At 36.2% G+C, this 15,196-nt stretch overlaps 1 protein-coding gene across 1 annotated transcript in view; it reads left to right on the top strand.

The window, feature by feature from the left end:
* Positions 1-13,760, top strand: part of ANAPC10 (anaphase promoting complex subunit 10) — a 148,387-nt gene extending 134,627 nt beyond the window's left edge. Inside the window, exon 5 of the mRNA XM_032246480.1 lies at positions 13,734-13,760. Within this exon, the coding sequence (XP_032102371.1) occupies positions 13,734-13,745 (12 nt within the window). The 3' untranslated portion in view covers positions 13,746-13,760. The remainder of the gene's footprint in view (positions 1-13,733) is intronic.
* Positions 13,761-15,196: the final 1,436 nt, after the last annotated feature.

The following is a 15,196-nucleotide window of genomic DNA, read 5'->3' on the forward strand; positions in this document are numbered from 1 at the left end:
TCCACTTCTACATATTTACCCCCAAAATATAAAACATATATCCTTACAAAGACATGTATGTGCATCTTCACAGCAGCTCTATTTGTAATACATCAAAACTGGTGCAACCTAAATGCTGATCAACAGGAGGTCTAAACAAATTTTGGTATATGAATAAAATGAAATGTTACTCAGCAATAGAAATGAGCTATTGATATATGCAACAACACAATTAAATTTCTTTTTTTTTTTTTTTTTTTGAGACGGAGTTTCACTCATGTTACCCAGGCTGGAGTGCAATGGCGCGATCACGGCTCACCGCAACCTCCGCCTCCTGGGTTCAGGCAATTCTCCTGCCTCAGCCTCCTGAGTAGCTGGGATTACAGGCACGCGCCACCATGCCCAGCTAACTTTTTGTATTTTAGTAGAGACGGGGTTTCACCATGTTGACCAGGATGGTCTCGATCTCTTGACCTCGCGATCCACCCGCCTCGGCCTCCCAAAGTGCTGGGATTACAGGCTTGAGCCACCGCGCCCGGCCCCACAATTAAATTTCTAAAAGTTATTTTAAGGGAAGCTGTACTAAAAAAGGGTACACATATGTGGTTTTCAGTTTTTATAAAATTCTAGAAAATATAAACTAAGTGACAGAAAGTAGATCAGTTATATAGGATGGGGAGTGGGGAGAAGTAAGAAGGGATGAACTATTTGGGGGGGATGATGGAAATGCCCATTAACCTGATCATAGTCATGGTTTTACGGGTCTTTACATATGCCAAATCTCATCAAATTTTACACTTTATACACAGTTGTATATTGTATATGGATTATACCTCAACAGAACTGATTTTGAAAATAACATTCTGCTTCTTTAATATAAGAATCAGCTAAAAGATGTTAGATTTGAAGTAACTATATTTCTTATTGTATAGGACTTGTGAATAAAACACCAAGTTTGGAAAAGCCATTTTAACAGTTCATAAAACAATGACAGCAAATTGACTGATTCACTTGCAATCAGTCAGTGCTTTTGAATATTGGACAAACTGCAGTTATAATATGAAAAATTTAATTTCACATATAATCTGGGTATAAAACACTTTCAAAATCAGCTTATGAACTGATTACTAGAAACTTTATGTAAAAATTGTGGGGGACAGGTGCAATGGCTCATACCTGTAATTCTAGCATTTTTGGAGGCCAAGATGGGAGGATTGCTTGAGCCCAGGAGTTTGAGACCAGCTTGAGCAACAGAGCAAGACCTTGTCTCTACAAAAATTTAAACAATAATTAGCCAGGCATGGTGGTGTGCACCTGTAGTCCCAGCTACTCAGCAGGCTGAGAGGCAGGAAGATCATTTGAACACAGGAAGTTGCTGCTGCAGTGAGCTATGATTGTACCACAGCACTCCAGCCTGGGTGGCAGAGACCCTGTCTCAAAAACAACAGCAACAAAAACAAACAAAATGTTGAATTTAAAAATAATACAGTCACAGAACACTAATAAATACACAACTCTAAAAGGACTTATTCATTCAACTGTGTTTTGGTGTGTGTGCATATCTATTGGGTATAGTTAAGATAAATGAAGTAAGGAAACCAGGATAAAAATGTAAACCTCGCCTTCCAGTTGCTTAGTCTACTGAGGAAACAACAGGTCTTTAACCAACCAAGCCAGAAATTAGAAATGGTGAGCTCTCTAATCAGTGAATGAGAGTGGAGAGGAGAAGGGAGAGTATACCTCTGACTGAAGAAGATAGAGGTGAAGCTGAAGAAGACATTGTGAAGGAGCTAGAATGTTGGAAAGACTATTTGTAATATCAGCTAGTTATTCGCCTTTCAAGCCTATTCTTGCATCCAGACTATCATTGTTTTTATATGAGTAACAATAATTAATTTTAAACAGATGATTTTTGTATTCAGAACCAAGTGATGTTTTGTACATTTATTGTCATTTGAAACTGTTCAATGATTAAAACACTGACAAATCTTGAAAAGTAATTTTAGCAAACATGCCTTCTGTTCCTTTAGCCATTATGACTAGTAATTTAGTACAGATTAATATATTATAACTTATCTAGTGTTTTAGAAAATTGTTATTGCTATAAAATTCTTTAGTAAAGTATTTGTTTATTATAAGTTATTTTAAAGTGAATTCTAGGTTATTTTTATTCTTCAATCAGCTTTTTAAAGTGATAAAATTTGTGAAATATGTTACATAAAGCATTAGGGAATATAATTACTGTATGTGAACATTTTTGCCTTGCAGATCTTTTAAACCAGGATTATCTTCTTTTGTCCATATTATTTTGGCCTTCCAGTCTTCTACTCTGACTCCCTGGAGTATGGTATTTGGAAGTTTTTGCAATACAAGGCTGTTTACCAGTCTTCTACAAGAAGCTGTCTGTGTTTCATGGTCTGCCATTTAGTTGAGTTTGTTTTTGTATAATTTTATCCAGAAAGCCTTGGAGAGAGAGAGAGATGATGAGAGAGAAAGCCTCATGGATCAGTTTATTAATTGTTCATGACCATGATTTATCAACAGGAAAAATCTTAAGTCTAATAATTTGAAAACTCCCCACTGTAAAAATCTAAAAGAATGCCTATAATCCATGGCAATTTTATATGAAAGTTAAAGTTACTTTTTACTATTAGCCAACCTATTTTTCAACAATATATATGCCATAACTATCTCCACCACCATTATTTGTCCCTCTTGTCTTTTCTGGTGAGTAGAACCAGCTTGCTCTTTTGCAAACAGAAGCAAAATTATAAACGGACCAGTTTAAAAATTGTTCTGTATTCTTGTGAAACATTTTCTGAGTGAGTTTTTATTTCTGGAAATGATATTTCACATTATTATGTTTGAAGTGCTAGCATTTACCATCTCATTTATTTTAATTACCAAGTTTGTAGCCATGAGCTTTCCACTGATGCAGTTCAGTGATCACTATAAGACGTTCTTCCACTATGTATTCACTTTTTCAATGTTGAGGGCAAATTACAGTTCTCTCCCTGTGGTTCTAGAAATAATGGCCCAAACTGTTCTTCATAGACTTTATTCTGACTAGCTCTCCCCTTTACACTGGCATTCATCTGTGGCTAGGGATCCAGATTTTAACAGATCATTTCCTGTTATTACTACAGCAATATCAAAATACTGATCACTTACCAAGAAGCAAAGTATCCAAAAGCCTGAAGCAGAGAGTTCAGCCAGCTATTTGTTTTTCAACTGTTAAAATTTATAAGAATCACATGTGAAATGGATAGGGAGAGAAAATCGAATAGAGGCCTTGGCAAAAGGAGGATAACAAGCCATCAGCTACTAAGTTATAACACATTCAGGTTTTTACCAAAGACAAGGGAAAGGGATTTTACTCTTTATTAAAAATAGTGTCTATATTTTTAGAGTAGCATTCAGCAGCTAATAGAATATGCAAATAACCCTATTTTTCAGAAAATTTTTTTCAAAATCATTTGGGCAGTTTAGAACAGAATTTATCTCTTTCTTGAAATTTTCAATTCTTAGATTGGTAATTGGGTATAATTTTGACTCCTCTCCTTCTCTTTATGCTTAGTAATCCTGAATCGTGCAGATATTTTCTCCACATTATCACTTTTAGTTTCAACCTTTTCACATAATTCTAGTTCAACTGCAGGAAGCTCCTAGTTGGACCACTGGCCTTTAGTTTATGCTAAAACAAAGTTATCCAAATAATATTCCATCCTATGGCATTCTATAATTATTGGTATTTATACTAATTCCATATTACCTATATACATTAACCTGTGTAAGTAAATACAAAGTCCTCTGGCATCCCTACAAGCCCATACCTTTCCTGACTTAAAAAAAAAAAAAAAACTTGTTTCATTATTCTCAGCCTTTTTGCTGCAACCAAGCAAATATGGTTGTCCATTTTAACCACATAACTCCATCATTTTTTTACTTTTTAATGTGTAACATCTGATGGCCTGTAATCCTGTCACTTTTCCACCAGTTTATGTCATTCAAAAGTCACTCCCTGGGAGCCTTTATTTGCCTGACTTTAATCCTGTATATTTTTATTTGTTGTTTTGTTCTAAATCTCTTCACCATTTGTGTAATCCCCCAGTACTATGCAGGTTGATCCTTTATCCAAAAATCCAAAATCTGAAATGCTTTAATAAGCATTACCTTTGAGTGTCATGTTGGCACTCAAAAAGTTTCAGATTTTGAAACATTTTGGATTTCAGATTTTCCACTTTGGAATGCTCAACCTATATTAATTTATTAATATTTTACTGTGCATATTGCTAACTCCTGAAGGCAAGGTGTTAGTCTTATTTATCTCCTATATTTGCCTTATTACAATTCTCAGTGTCTAGAAGCATGCAGTAAACACTTACTTTAAACTAAAATCTTGCACTGACAAATACTTTCTCATATCTCATTTTCACGATAACTGTCAGGATTAAATTTAGCTATGAATAACAGAAACTCCTACTACATCGATTTAAGTAAGTTTCTGTATTTCTCATATATTAAAATGTCTGGAGGTCTGTGGTTACTTCACTGGTCCAGCAGTCTAATAGAGGCTTTCTGAGAACTCTTAGCTCATTCTCTCATGGTCCAAAGATAGTTGATATAACTATCACACACTTGAGATAGAAAGACAGGAGAAGAGTGACACAGGCCACATCTGTCCTCTTGATAGGAAGAAAAATGTCTCTGGAACTTGGAAACCTTTAGCCTCCTTCTTATGTCTCTTGGTAAGAACTGGGTCATACTGCCACCTCCATCTAGAAGGAAGCAAATGTATCTCAAATCAGGGAACAGGATTGTCATTGTTGACCTAGGCAAATCACTGTTTTCTAGGGCTAAACACAAAGCCTACCTGAAAACAAACAAACAGTGTATTTTATGCAAGGAAATAGGCAGAATGGGTATTTGGCAGACAGTGAACAATGTCTGCCACACATAAGCCTTGGCATTCTCATTTGCAAGCTGGAAATATTAGCAATATATCTCAGAGGACTGAGTGAGATAACAACTGTAAGGACTCAGCACAGTGCCTAGCAAATAGTAAGTATTCAGTAAAAAGTAGCTACTGACCAGGCACGGTGGCTTATGCCTGTAATCCCAGCATTTTGGGAGGCCGAGGCAGGCTGATCACGAGTTCAGGAGTTTGAGACCAACCTGACCAACATAGTGAAACCCCGTCTCTACTAAAAATACAAAAAAAAAAAAAAAAAAAAAAAAACCAGGATGGTGGCATGTGCCTATAATTCCAGCTACTCGGGAGGCTTGAGGCAGGAGAATTGCTTGAACCCAGGAGGTGGAGGTTGCAGTGAGCCGAGATTGCTCCACTGCACTCCATATATTATTATTAAAAAAAAATAAAATATAATAAAAAGTAGCTGTGATTCCATTTATGAGAAACCCACAGCCAATATAATATTGAATGGGCAAAAGCTGAAAACATTCCCTTTGAAAACCAGCACAAACAAGGACGCCCTCTCTCACCACGTGTATTCCACGTAGTACTGGAAGTTTTGGCCAGGGCAATCAGGCAAGAGAAAGAAATAAAGCACATTCAGATAGAAAGGGAGGAAGTCAAACTGTCTTTGTTTGCAGAAGACATAATTCTATATCTAGAAAACTCCATTGTCTCAGCCCAAAATCTTCTTAAGCTGATAAGCAACTTCAGCAAAGCCTCAGGATACAAAATCAATGTGCAAAAGTCACATTCCTATACACCATCAACAGGCAAGCAGAGAGCCAAATCATGAGTGAACTCCCATTCACAATTGCTATCAAAGAGAATAAAATACCTAGGAGTACAGCTGATAAGGGAAGTGAAGGACCTCTTCAAGGAGAACAACAAATCACTGCTCAAGGAAATCAGAGAGGACACAAATGGAAAAAAACATTCTATACTCATGGATAAGAAGAATCAATATTGTAAAAATGGCCATACTGCCCAAAGTAATTTATAGATTAAATTAAATGCTATTCCCATTAAACTGCCATTGACAGTCTTCACAGAATTAGAAGAAACTATTTAAAAATTCATATGGAACCAAAAAAAGAGCTCATATAGCCAAGACAATCCTAAGCAAAAAGAACAAAGCTGGAGGCATCACATCATGCTACTGGACTTCAAACTATACTTCAAGGCTACAGTAACCAAAACAGCATGGTACTGCTACAAAACAGAAACATAGACAAATGGAATAGAATATAGAACCCAGAAATAAGACTGCACACCCACGGCCATCTGATCTTTGATAAACCTGGCCAAAACAAGCAATGGGGAAAGGGTTCTCTAATAATTGGTGCTAGGAAAACTGGCTAGCCATAAACAGAAAATTAAAACTGGACTTTTTCCTTATACCTTACAAAAATTAAGCTTGATTAAAGCCTTAAATGTAAAACCCAAACCTATAAAAACCCTAGAAGAAAATTTAGGTGATACCGTTTAGGATATAGGTATTGGCTATGATTTCATGACAAAAATGCCAAAAGCAATCACAACAAAAGCAAAAATTGACAAATGGAATATAATTAAACTAAAGAGCTCCTGCACAGCAAAAGAAACAATCATCAGAGTGAACAGACAACCTACAGAATGGGAGAAAATTTTTGCAATCTATCTGATAAAGGTCTAATATCCAGAATCAACAAGGAACTTAAACAAATTTACAAGAAAAAACAAACAACCCCATTAGAAAGGGGACAAAAAACATAAACAGGCACTTTTCAAAAGAAGACATATATGCAGCCAATAAACATGAAAAAAAGCTCAGTATCACTAATCTTTAGAGAAATGCAAATCAAAATCACAATGAGATACCATCCCCTGCCAATCAGAATGGCTATTATTTAAATGTCAAAAAGAAGCAGTTGCTGTCAAGGTTGTGGAGAAAAAGTAACACTTTTAAACTGTTGGTGGAGGTGTAAATTAGTTCAATCATTATGGAAGAGAATGTGGTGATTCCTCAAAGACCTAGAGGCATAAATACCATTTGACTCAGCAATCTGATTCATGGGTATATAACCAAAGGAATATAAATCATTCTATTATGAAGCTACATGTATGTGTATGTTCATTGCAGCACTATTTACAGTAGGAAAAACATTGAATCAACCTAATGCACATCCATAATAGACTGGATAAAGAAAATATGGTACATATACACCATGGAATACTATGCAGCCATAAAAAGGATGAGATCATGTCCTCTGCAGGGACATGGATGGAGTTGGAAGTCACTATTCTCAGCAAACTAACGCAGGAACAGAAAACCAAACAGTGCATGTTCTCACTTATAAGTGGGAGTTTATTGATGAGAACACATGAACACATGGTGGGGGGAACAACACACACTGGGCACCTGTGTGAGGGTGGAAGGAGAGCATCAGGAAAAATAGCTAACGGATGCTTGGCTTAATACCTGTGTGATGCGATGATCTGTGCAGTAAACCACTGTGGCACCCATTTACCTATCCAGATCCTGCACAGGTACCCCGGAACTGAAAATAGTAGTTGAAGGAAAAAAGTTCATATTTTAATCTTCAAAACAAAACAAAACAAAACCCCAACATCCTTTATTTCTTGAATTTGCAATCTTAACTTTTAGTAAGATTGAAAAATACCCGATAAAACGTTCTAATGTTGCAATCTGGAATAGATCCTGAGCAACCCTGTAAATTCTTTAAGACACATGCTCATTCCCAGAAATAGGCCCTGAGCAACATCCTAAAAGGGCATGCTAGCAATTCTTACTGTATCTAACTTAAGTTCTAAGCCACTTTGCTGGAACCATTCCTTATTATTTTTTCCTGTCTATTTTTTAGAGATAGAGTCTCACTCTGTCACCTAGGCTGGAGTGCAGTGAGATGATCGTAGCTCACCACAGGCTCAAATAACTGGGCTAAAGGGATACTCCCAAGTGGCTGGGACTACAGGTGCATACCACCATGACCACATATTTAAAAAATTTTTTTAGAGATGGAGTCTATGTTGCCCAGGCTGGTCTTAAACTCCTAGGCTCAAGTGATTCTCCTACCTCAGCCTCCCAAGTTGTTGCAATTACAGGCATGAGCCACCACACCCAGCTGTAATTCAGTTTATAAAGATTTACTTAAAAGGGAGTGATCCAAAGTATCAATTTTTAATTATTAAAAATGGTTTAAAATTATTGCTCATCCCTATCAAATAAACAAAATGTTTACCACTCTGTGATCAACTGTATTACATATAGTTTCCAGAAGGAACTGTATTACAGTTAGTTTCCAGGAAAAAAAATTGCTTCTTTTTTCAATCAATGTGTAGTATTAAATCTCTTAAATCCTGTGTAGAACATACATAAGTAGAAAACATGTTCCCTATTTAGAAAGAACTTACAGTCTAGCTAATGAGATGACTAGGAACACACAGAGACATTTACATACTCAATGTAAGGTGGTAATGAGTCAAACAGATAATAATTATTATTTTATTTTAATAAGGACAGATATTACCAGTGCCCAGTGTAGTTACAAAGGTTCTTATGGGAAAGATAGAAATTCATGTATGTATAGGTATCTGAAGAGGTCCCCTTCTTAGGTTCTGTACAAGTTGAGAAATGAAACAAATAGTGAATATGAAGGCCAAAATATTACCTTTCTTCCTAATAGACAGCACATTGTTGGATATATTTTTAAGTCTTAGCCAAGGGGGACTTCTAATAATGAATTCCTGGGAGTCAAGTTACAGCTGGTTGCATTGACTAGGGAAGCAAGCTTCCAAGAAGGAGGGTAGTGCTGACCAATGTATTCTCTGTTATTTATTCCATACTTTCTCCCCAGGGATGTCGTGAAGGGGTGAGAGAGGCTCAGGGTAAAGGAATTGAGCGTCTTTCCGGTTGAGAGTCATCAGTAGTGGGGAAGACGTGTTCTTAAAATTACACTCTGGTTCCAGAACAATGTGCAGATTTAAGCATAGATAAATAAGACGAGAGGGTATTTTAGGCATGGAAAACAGAACTGTGGAGCGTGAAGGTTATATTCAGACTGCACTACAGCCTGGTGTTAACATGAGTAATAGAATTAAGGATAGGAAGAAGAGAAGGGTAGAGTTAAGTGAAATTTATCTTACCCTGTTACATGTAGAGGAGCTGTCATTTTGTAGCCATACCCTTATAAAAAATATATATATATATAATATGCTATAGCTGGAGGAGAAAAGGGGCAGTAAGGGTGGTCTGTCACACACCACCCATTATTATATGTGCTGAAAGAGACTCTGGACTAACAGCTACATTTTTTGAGGCAATAATTTTGTGTAAATCAAACTATTTATTTAATATTTGTCATATATAAAATATCTGTGGTTGGAGAATGGAGAAGGTGATCAGAAGTTTGCCTGTGATAAAAGGTGGATGGAAATTGATGCTCTTCTAAAGGACATTCCCTAGAGGATACTTGTGAAATCAGAAATGTCCACCCAATTTTGATCCACTGTTCCAGGTTTCCTTTCCCCACTGCAGAGATTTAGATAATAAACGAAATTCTTAGAAAAATCCACTTGTAAGCAAGACCATCAGAAATTGTGCACGGCTCCAAGTAAGTCTCTCAAGTGGTCATCACAAAAATATTTCAGTTTTTGAAATATGACATGTTATGTGTTGAAACAAAACCATCATTAGTAGAAACACAATTTTTTTTTCTTTTCTTTTTTTTTTTGCAAGAAGTATTATGTAGTACCATAGTTAGTAAATTTGTAAAACCCTGGAAGCCATTATTTGGTCCCATTTGCAATTTAGTATTTTTAAAATGTGTAGCTTCATTCAGATACCTCTTTAAATCATTAAAATATAAAAGCAAACAAAAACCCCAGACTACTTGACTATAAATAACAGCAAAAGTTAACCCTCAAAGAGAGTTCTCCTTGTGAACTATCTTTATGCTGGCAAAGAGCTCTAGGATTAAAGGCACATTAGGGTTTGCTCCAGTTTGTTTATCCTAAGCTGTTACTGTGCTTTCTTATCAAACAAGTTTCTGATGTATAAAACTTGAATCCGATTTCTTGGGAAATATTTTCACAAAAATTGTTTTACTATTTTACATTTCCTTTCCAGTGTCCAGAAGTGTTTCTAAACTTAGAAAGTGACCCATAGTTTTTTAAAATTATGTTTTCCTAGAACATGCCAGACTCTGATTTACTCAATCAATACTTTTTTTCAGATGCTTTGTTCTGTTTAGAACAAAAATGCACTATAGTTTTTAAAAAGTCATTCATTTTATAAAACTGACACACACTTCTGTAGATGTTGTTTTGAAATGTTTCTAAATATCTAAAATTATTTCAACAGCAGAAATACTGATTTTTATTTTAACAAAAAAATTATGATAGCCCTCGTAATGTTTAAAGTAGTCATATTTATTACTGACTTGAGTCAGGCATTAAAGTAGCAGTGCCACAGCTCATCTCTTGCCTCAGTGCTGCTGTGAGAGTCACAGCAGAAACTAAAGGGAGGAGGCGCATTCATAAGAACCAAAATCCAGGGCAGCGTCCTGTGAAGCCACGTGTAATGATGGTCCCATAAGAAAAGTATGTGAATATGGCTCTTGCAAAGGATTAAATCTTGTAATTTTAGCTTATGCTCTGTAGTCTGCTTTCTAGGGAATTATTTAAGCCCTTTTAGTGACCTTTGTCCTGACCCCTTTAAAAATTAAAATGTAGTGTATATTGTATATTATAGCTTCATTAGGGAAAACGGTACATAGGCATTGAAAGAAGGGTAAAAGCAAGCAGTTTTATCATGCAATTGTAAAACACCAAAAATGTAGATTTGTCTTTGATATGTAACACACTAAATGTATTTTGTACAGCATCTGGTTTCAAATGTGCCTTACTAAGTTTACTATTACTTGCTTTGTTTTATATACAGATTATATCCAATGTATCATTTTTAAGTAAATAACCTTATTTTAGTACACTTTAGTGATGTGTTTTGTGATGCTACACTCAGATGGTATTGTCATCTGTTGAGATTTTTATCACAAGTAAGTTAGTGTACATACATAAGTTCCTGAGATGTGCACTTCAGCTACCAGAAACCCAGTATGGGGTACAGATAGGTACACGCTTGCCTTTGTGTAGATAGAGAACTTTTTTTTTTTTTTTCCTAGAAGAAGTTAGCAGCTGAGATAATTCATCTGTGATCCAAACTGATTCGCTGTGAGCATTTGAGGAGTGAACATAAATGATAAACACACACCTCCTTAGTTTTCTTTCTTTTTTTTTTTTTAAGAAAGAGAGAAAGGAAAAAAGAGAAAGAATAAAAAAAAAAGAAAGAAAGAAAAAATGGAGAGGAAGAATGAGGAAGAGGGAGAGGGAGAGAGAACTGGGGTGTTGCTTTATTGCCCCTGCTAGAATGCAGTCTAAAAATGGGTATGCCTGTAATTGTGTTTAATAATACAGACATGGAAAAAAAAATGAAGGAAGAAAATAGCTAACAAGCAGCCAACCAATATTTCATTTAAACCTGTAAATAGGTGTGACGTGGTACTGATAAAAGTGTATATTTTGTATATTTAAAGTGGAGAGTTCTATAAATGTTAATTAAGTCTACTTGTTCCCGATCTGAGTTCAAGTCCTGGATATCGATGTTAACTTTCTGTCTCATTGATCTGTCTGATATTGATGTTGAAGTCTCCCACTATTATTGTGTGGGAGTCCAAGTCTCTGTATAAGTCTTATATATCTGGGTATTCCTGTATTGGGTGCATATATTTTTAGGATCTTTAGCTCTTCTTGTTACATTGATCCTTTTATCATTATGTAATATCCTTCTTTGCTTCTTTTGATCTTTGTTGCTTTAAAGTCTATTTTATCAGCAAAAATTGCAACTCCTGCTTTCTATTTATTTATTATTTTTGCTCTCCATTTGGTTGGTAAATTTTTCTCCATCCCTTTGTTTTGAGTCTTTGTGTATCCTTGCATGTGAGATGGATCTGGATGTAGCATACCAATGGGTCTTGGCTTTTTTTGCCCGTCTGTGACTTTGGATTGGGGAATTTAGTCGATTTAAATTTAGAATTAATAATAATAATATATGTGAGTCTGATATTGCCGTTTAATGTTAGCTGGCTGTTTTGCCCATTAGTTGATACAAGTTCTTAATTATGTTGATGTTCTTTATTTTTTGGTATTTTTTAGAAAGGCTAATACTGGTTGTTCCTTTCTATTTGTTGTGGTTTTTTCAGAAGCTCTTGTAAAGCAGGCCTGGTGGTGATGAAATCTCTGAGTGCTTGCTTGTTCACAAAAGATTTTATTTTTCCTTCACTTATGAAACTTAGTTTGGCTGGATGTAAAATTCAGGGTTGAAAGTTCTTTTCTTTAAGGATGTTGAATATTGGCCCCCACTCTCTTCTGGCTTGTAGGGTTTCTGCTGAGAGATCTGCTGTGAGTCTGATAGGCTTCCCTTTATGGGTAACCTGACCTTTCTCTCTGGCTGCCCTCAGTATTTTCTCCTTCATTTCAACCCTGGTGAATCTGGCAATTATGTGCCTTGGGGTTGGTCTTTTTGAGGAATATCTTTGTGGTGTTCTCCGTATTACCTGGAGTTGAATATTGTCCTGCCTTGCTAGGTTGGGAAAGTTTTCCTGAATAATATCCTGAAGCGTATTTTCCAGCTTGGATTGATTCTCTTCGTCACATTCAGGTACACCTATCAAACGTAGATTAGGTCTTTTCACATAGTCCCATATTTCTTGGAGACTTTGCTCATTTCTTTTTATCCTTTTTTTGCTAATCTTGTCTTCACATTTTATTTCATTAAGTTGGTCTTCGACCTCTGATATCCTTTCTTCTGCTTGATCAATTCGGCTGTTAAAACTTGTGCATACTTCATGAAGCTCTCGTGTTGTGTTTTTCAGCTCCATTAATTCACTTATATTCCTCTCTAAATTGTGTATTATGTTAACATTTTGTCAAGCCTTTCTTCGAAGTTCTTAGTTTCTTTGCATTGGGTTAGAACAAGTTCTTTTAATTTCCAGAAGTTTCTTATCCACTTTTTAAAGCCTGCTTCTGCTAATGGAACACAGTCTTTCTCCATCAGGCCTTGTTCCGTTGCTGATGAGGAACTGTGATCCCCTGTAGAGGGAGAGGCGTTCTGATTTTGGGTATTCTCAGCCTTTTTAGGCTGGTTTCTTCCCTTCGTTATAGATTTATCCATCTGTGGTCTATATAATTACTGTCTTTATAGTTGGGTTTCTGAATGGATGTCCAACTTGTTGATTCCCGGTGCTAAAATCTGAGCAACCCACTGCACCAGCCAAAACAGCAGCATTAAGATTGATGGTGCTTTTCTGACTCTGCACCGAGAACCGCCGCACCAAGGCAGCGGCAAAACCGCCTTGCCGGCCATAAGAATCGCGCTGGCGACACGTGGGGCTCCTCCGCTGGGAATCACCCGGTGCGTGAGCAGCAAAAATTGATCCGAAAGTGTGGCGTCCTCTCGTTCTCTGCGCTTTCAGTGGGAGCTACAGTCTCGAGCTGCTAGTGATCAGCCATCTTGGATCTCTCTCCAAAAACAAACAAGCAACAAACAATTAAATCCTACTTCAGGTCCTTTTCACTTTCTCTCACAATTTTATTCCTTTGGGTCCAATTCATGCTTTCTCAAGTCAAATTATTATTTTTTTGATTCAAAATAAGAAATCTTTTTTGATTTTTAAACTGAAGCAGTCTGAAACAATAGTATTTATACTATAATCCTTTTTCACAGTGTGTCAACTGAAGCATGAAATACACCAGTCACATGGAAGAATCAAGAATATGGTGTAAGCACAGTTTCCTGTTTTAAATAATGCTAATCATTTTGCATATGCTCTTTGTATAGTTGATGATTATAATAGGAAATATTATTTTAATGGAAAGATTCTGCATATGAATAATTTTCTCTTTATTATTTGCAAGCTAAAATGAAGTAACTTGATAGTAGAGGAATTATGTGTCCTGTGTACTGTAATCCTTGGCCAATTTTGTCAGTCTGTTTTCCTTTTAAGTGCATGTGTGTGTGGGTGTGTGTAACATAATATATAGAGAGAGCAGCAAACACTACCTCAGTGAATTTAGTCATTGCATCTGCCAAAGACTAGAGCACATTAGTACCCTGGAAGTTCTCTTTGTGTCCCCTCTCAACTACTATTTCCTTTATCCTCTCCAAGATTAACCCATATCCTGAATTAAAGGCTGTTGTTTAGTTTCACCAGTGTTTAACATAAATAATATGCAGTATGTACATATGTACAAAATATATTTTTGTGTGTTGGCTTTCTTTTACTCAGTATGATTTTTATAACATATATTCAAGTTACTTCCTGTAAATATAGTTTATTCATTTACTATTGCATATATTTACCCATTCTACTATTGTTTGTGCTGGGTATAAAAGTTGCTGTTTGTCCACATTCTCGCCAATCCTTAGTATTGTTGTTCTTTTTAATTTTAGCCATTTTTGTGTGTATAATATTAACTTTTTGTAGTTTTAATTCTTTTTTCCTTGATAACTAATGAAGTTGACCCACTTTTTATGTGTTTGTTGGCAATTTAGATAGCCTCTTCTGTGAAGTATCATTGTCTTTCACAGTAACTTTCCAATCCCTTGCGCCTCCAGCATTTTTTGGTGTTTGCCAAATACCATCACTCCTACCTCTCACCAGTGCCTGGACTCACATTTCTAGAGACAGCACGAACACCGCCCCCTCAGACTTCCTAGCATTGCTGTGAAGAATTGCGGGCTTTTCTTTCCTGCTCCCACTGTGATTTTGGTACCTTTATTTAGCATCTACATTGTTCTCCCTTGACTTATAGCCAAGTGTTTATTATAGCCAAGTTGTTTATTCTCCCTTTTCTTGAGTTCTTAGAGGACGGGGATGCATTCCATTCATCTTTATCACCAACACCCAAGGCGGCACCTGGCACCTAGTCAGTGCTCAGTAAAGGTGTGCTGAACTTGGAAACAGTGGGTTGCCTGTTGGTGGATAAAAAAACATTTTTTTCAAACCTTGTTAAGTTTGAAAAGTTCAATCCCCAGTGCCAGCATGCAAAAATTTAGGTACTTTCATGCTTTGTTGACGGGAATGTGAACTGGTTCCACTTTTCTGGAGAGGCCTTTATTCAGGAGAAGTCTTAGAATTTTCTATGACTTTTGACCTAATTTTTTTTTTCTTTTCTCCTAAGGAGTTA

The sequence above is a fragment of the Sapajus apella genome, unplaced genomic scaffold (genome assembly GCF_009761245.1).
Source record: "Sapajus apella isolate SASKATOON/1434 unplaced genomic scaffold, GSC_monkey_1.0 scaffold61, whole genome shotgun sequence".
Lineage (NCBI taxonomy): Eukaryota > Metazoa > Chordata > Mammalia > Primates > Cebidae > Sapajus > Sapajus apella.